We start from the raw sequence: 5000 nt of genomic DNA, 5'->3' as shown, positions 1-5000 counted from the left end.
TGCGACGGCGTTCCCAGCTCCGACCTCCAACACCCGAGGTCCATGAAGGCCCAGAAATCTGGATTAAACCCTGTTCAGGTCAGTTTTCTTCTGTATCCTACAGACTGTGCACAGGTGCTAACAGATGCTAACGGATGCTAACAGATGCTAACGGGTGCTTCAGGCAGTTAAACTTTGACAGGAACTTCCTGCAGATCAGTGAAACCTGACGCTGAACTGTGTTGAGAGCTGCGACAGGCTAACGTCTCATCACCAACACACGCTCCTGGATGCTACCAACGTATGAGTGGGGCAACGGCTACGCACGGATCCGTGACCCGTGCAGATCGGTATCTTGGGTTGGGCACACGGGTGATCCGCGGACTGATTCATGAATCAGAGTCTAATGAGTCTAATGATGAAGGAGAGAGTGAGGGGATCAAACCGTGACTGACGTACGACAGAAACAGCACGTGGACACGCGTCTGAGGAGACTTCAGCCCGGCGCCTCACTGACCGCAGGGAAAACGAAGGCTGCTCAACAACCGCTTCTCACCGCGGCGATTAATCAGACGCTTCAGAAGAGTTTTTTTAACATGTTCATATAAAAGTACACACAGCACGTGTATGTTTATACCTTTATATGAATATTAACGCTGCTGCAGAGCGAGTCAGACAGGAAGTGGGCGGGGACACTGACCTCCTGATGTTGGACGCTGTTGACGACGGACTTCTTCCGATCCTCTTGGCGGCGGCAGAAGCAGAGGATGCTGGGAATTTGGAGGACTTGAGGGGGGAGGAGGGGCCCAGAGCGCCCCCCATCGACAGTCTGAGGACAGACACAAAGAATTGATCACTGTCAGTCCAGACTCAGGGCACAGAGTCTCCTGTCAGTCCAGACTCAGGGCACAGAGTCTCCTGTCAGTCCAGACTCAGGGCACAGAGAGTCTCCTGTCAGTCCAGACTCAGGGCACAGAGTCTCCTGTCAGTCCAGACTCAGGGCACAGAGTCTCCTGTCAGTCCGGACTCAGGGGACAGAGAGTCTCCTGTCAGTCCAGACTCAGGGCACAGAGAGTCTCCTGTCAGTCCAGACTCAGGGCACAGAGTCTCCTGTCAGTCCGGACTCAGGGGACAGAGAGTCTCCTGTCAGTCCGGACTCAGGGGACAGAGAGTCTCCTGTCAGTCCAGACTCAGGGGACAGAGAGTCTCCTGTCAGTCCAGACTCAGGGCACAGAGTCTCCTGTCAGTCCGGACTCAGGGGACAGAGAGTCTCCTGTCAGTCCAGACTCAGGGGACAGAGAGTCTCCTGTCAGTCCAGACTCAGGGGGACAGAGAGTCTCCTGTCAGTCCAGACTCAGGGGACAGAGAGTCTCCTGTCAGTCCGGACTCAGGGGGACAGAGAGTCTCCTGTCAGTCCAGACTCAGGGGACAGAGAGTCTCCTGTCAGTCCAGACTCAGGGGGACAGAGTGTCTCCTGTCAGTCCAGACTCAGGGGGACAGAGAGTCTCCTGTCAGTCCAGACTCAGGGCACAGAGTCTCCTGTCAGTCCAGACTCAGGGGGACAGAGTGTCTCCTGTCAGTCCAGACTCAGGGGCACAGTGTCTTATGTCAGTCCGGACTCAGGGCAGAGTTACCTGAGCGGCTGAGAGGACGTCCTGCTGTGGACCTTCGTGTCTTCGGCTCTGAAACAAAAGACGTCGTTAACATTAGAGACTCTGAAGCCTGACAGACAGAGTGCAGGGCAGACAAAAGCTGTAGTTCTGGTTCTAGTTGTGGTTCTGTTTGTGGTTCTGTTTGTGGTTCTGGTTCTGGTTCTGGTTCTAGTTGTGGTTCTGTTTGTGGTTCTGTTTGTGGTTCTGGTTCTGGTTCTGGTTCTAGTTCTGGTTCTAGTTGTGGTTCTAGTTGTGGTTCTGGTTCTGGTTGTGGTTCTGTTTGGGGTTGTGGTTCTGTACCTGAGCGCTCCGGTGGTGGCGGGTCGAGGAGGACGCCGGCCCTTTAAGGCTCTCAGTTTGTCCCCCTGGGTCAGGGCGTGTCCCCCGTCCCCGGTCTCAGTCTGCAGGAGCTCGTGCAGGCCGCCGCTGTTGTGGGCGGGGCTTAGGCTGAGGTCGTCCATGGCGGTGATGAGGTGCGACGCCGCCCGCTCCTCCAGCTTGGTCTTCTGTGAACGCTGACTGTCGCCTAGCAACCACAGCGCCGCCTGCTTCCTGTAAACAGTGTGGTGCTAATGTGAAGGCCGCTGTAAACAACAACAACAACAACAACAGTAAACATGCTGCTGCTTCACTCACTCTTCCAGGAAGTTCTGCTGTGGACCAATCACAGAGCCCGGTCTGCAGATCCGGATCCAGGCGATCGCCTCCGCCGCTGTGAACCGGTACTGCTTCATCAGGTAACAACCAATCAGAGAGCCCGTCCTGCCCAGGCCAGCTGACAGACAGACGGGTCAGGTTAATGACAGACAGAGCAGGAGCAGACAGGAAGTAGCAGGAGCAGACAGGAAGTAGCAGGAGCAGACAGGAAGTAGCAGGAGCAGACAGGAAGTAGCAGGAGCAGACAGGAAGTAGCAGGAGCAGACAGGACGTTGCAGGAGCAGACAGGAAGTTGCAGGAGCAGACAGGAAGTAGCAGGAGCAGACAGGAAGTAGCAGGAGCAGACAGGAAGTAGCAGGAGCAGACAGGAAGTAGCAGGAGCAGACAGGAAGTAGCAGGAGCAGACAGGAAGTAGCAGGAGCAGACAGGAAGTAGCATGAGCAGACAGGACGTTCCAGGAGCAGACAGGAAGTAGCAGGAGCAGACAGGAAGTAGAAGGAGCAGACAGGACGTTGCAGGAGCAGACAGGAAGTTGCAGGAGCAGACAGGAAGTAGCAGGAGCAGACAGGAAGTTGCAGGAGCAGACAGGAAGTAGCAGGAGCAGACAGGAAGTAGCAGGAGCAGACAGGACGTTGCAGGAGCAGACAGGACGTTGCAGGAGCAGACAGGAAGTAGCAGGAGCAGACAGGAAGTTGCAGGAGCAGACAGGAAGTAGCAGGACCAGACAGGAAGTAGCAGGAGCAGACAGGAAGTTGCAGGAGCAGACAGGAAGTAGCAGGAGCAGACAGGAAGTAGCAGGAGCAGACAGGACGTTGCAGAAGCAGACAGGAAGTATCCGGAGCAGACAGGAAGTAGCAGGAGCAGACAGGAAGTAGCAGGAGCAGACAGGAAGTAGCTGGAGCAGACAGGAAGTAGCAGGAGCAGACAGGAAGTATCCGGAGCAGACAGGAAGTAGCAGGAGCAGACAGGAAGTAGCAGGAGCAGACAGGAAGTAGCTGGAGCAGACAGGAAGTTGCAGGAGCAGACAGGAAGTAGCTGGAGCAGACAGGAAGTAGCAGGAGCAGACAGGAGGTAGCAGGAGCAGACAGGAAGTTGCAGGAGCAGACAGGAAGTTGCAGGAGCAGACAGGAAGTGCTCACCCTTGCAGTGGACGGCCACGGCGCCCTCCGTGCTCTCACAGATGTGCAGGAAGCGGCGTGTGATGATGTCACTGGGCGTGCTGCCGTCCACGAAGAAGAGGTCGTGGTGGTGGAAGCCGGCGTCCGTGAAGCGTTTGGCGTCGTAGATCTTCTTGTTCAGGCGCACGACCGTGGTCACGTTGTGTTTCCTGAAGTACGGGAAGTACGCCTCAGGGGCGTGGAGCGGGTAACCTGCAGGGGGCGGAGCCACGTTACCAACACAACAACACGTTATTGTTGTTTTTTATTGTTGTTGTTTATATTGTTGTCGTTGTTGTTCTTGTTGTTTATATTGTTGTTGTTGTCGTTGTTGTTGTTGTTGTTGTTGTTGTTGTTGTTGTTGTGGTTACCATTCTCTATCTTGGTTTTGGGATGAGGTCCGCTGAACGCCACAAACTTCCCCGGGACGATCCAGTTCAGATCTCCGTTCTCTACACGCTGTAAAACAGTCAACAAACAAACAGTCAACAAACAAACAGTCAACAACACTCAGTTATGAACAGCTGTCAGTCTGTTTGTGTGTGTGTGTTGTTTACTTGTTAGTTTACTTGTGTTTGTTTGCTTGTTTGTGTGTTTGTTTGCTTGTTTGTGTGTTTGTTTGCTTGTTTGTTTGTGTGTTTGATTGTTTGTGTGTTTGTTTGTGTGTTTGTTTGTTTACTTGTTTGTTTACTTGTTTGTTTACTTGTTTGTTTGCTTGTTTGTTTACTTGTTTGTTTGTTTACTTGTTTGTTTGTTTACTTGTTTGTTTGTTTACTTGTTTGTTTGTTTACTTGTTTGTTTACTTGTTTGTGTGTTTACTTGTTTGTTTGCTTGTTTGTTTACTTGTTTGTTTGTTTACTTGTTTGTGTGTTTGTTTGTTTACTTGTTTGTTTGTTTACTTGTTTGTTTGTTTACTTGTTTGTGTTGTTTGCTTGTTTGTTTGTTTGCTTGTTTGTTTGTTTACTTGTTTGTTTGTTTGTGTTACCTCGTAGTGCTCGTACTCGTCCACGTCGAACGTCTCAAAGTCGAAGAAGCCGTGCTGCAGAGCCTGCAACACAAACACAGGTGTGACGTCACACAGGTGAGGGTGAGGATGAGGTCAGAGGCAGGCAGCCAATCACAGCTCACCTTCCTGATGCCCTGCAGACAGTCCAGCACCGTCAGGTTAAAGGTGCAGCTCCCAAAGGACGCGTCCCTGAGGAGACGAGGTCATGTGGTCAGAGACGAGGTCATGTGATCAGAGACACGTGATCATGTGATCAGAGACATGTGATCAGAGACGAGGTCATGTGATCAGAGACGAGGTCATGTGATCAGAGACGAGGTCATGTGATCAGAGACACGTGATCATGTGATCAGAGACACGTGATCATGTGATCAGAGACATGTGATCAGAGACATGTGATCATGTGATCAGAGACACGTGATCATGTGATCAGAGACACGTGATCATGTGATCAGAGACATGTGATCAGAGACATGTGATCATGTGATCAGAGACGAGGTCATGTGGTCAGAGACGAGGTCATGTGATCAGAGACACGTGATCATGTGA

At 52.0% G+C, this 5000-nt stretch overlaps 1 protein-coding gene across 2 annotated transcripts in view; it reads right to left on the bottom strand.

The window, feature by feature from the left end:
- cdc14ab (cell division cycle 14Ab) overlaps window positions 1–5000 on the bottom strand; it is a 19168-nt gene that overhangs the window by 9927 nt on the left and 4241 nt on the right. For both annotated transcript variants that reach the window (XM_083940313.1, XM_083940314.1), the window contains exons 6-13: window positions 4574–4640; window positions 4431–4493; window positions 3817–3904; window positions 3428–3658; window positions 2268–2406; window positions 1932–2183; window positions 1614–1661; window positions 680–808 (exon numbers count right to left, since the gene is read on the bottom strand). In XM_083940313.1, the coding sequence (XP_083796439.1) occupies window positions 680–808; window positions 1614–1661; window positions 1932–2183; window positions 2268–2406; window positions 3428–3658; window positions 3817–3904; window positions 4431–4493; window positions 4574–4640 (1017 nt within the window). The remainder of the gene's footprint in view (window positions 1–679; window positions 809–1613; window positions 1662–1931; window positions 2184–2267; window positions 2407–3427; window positions 3659–3816; window positions 3905–4430; window positions 4494–4573; window positions 4641–5000) is intronic.

The sequence above is a fragment of the Echiichthys vipera genome, assembly GCF_963691815.1.
Source record: "Echiichthys vipera genome assembly, chromosome: 3".
NCBI classification, from domain to species: Eukaryota; Metazoa; Chordata; class Actinopteri; order Perciformes; family Trachinidae; genus Echiichthys; species Echiichthys vipera.
The sequence above is the reverse complement of the archived record's forward strand: the minus strand, read 5'-3'. Positions and strand labels throughout refer to the sequence as shown.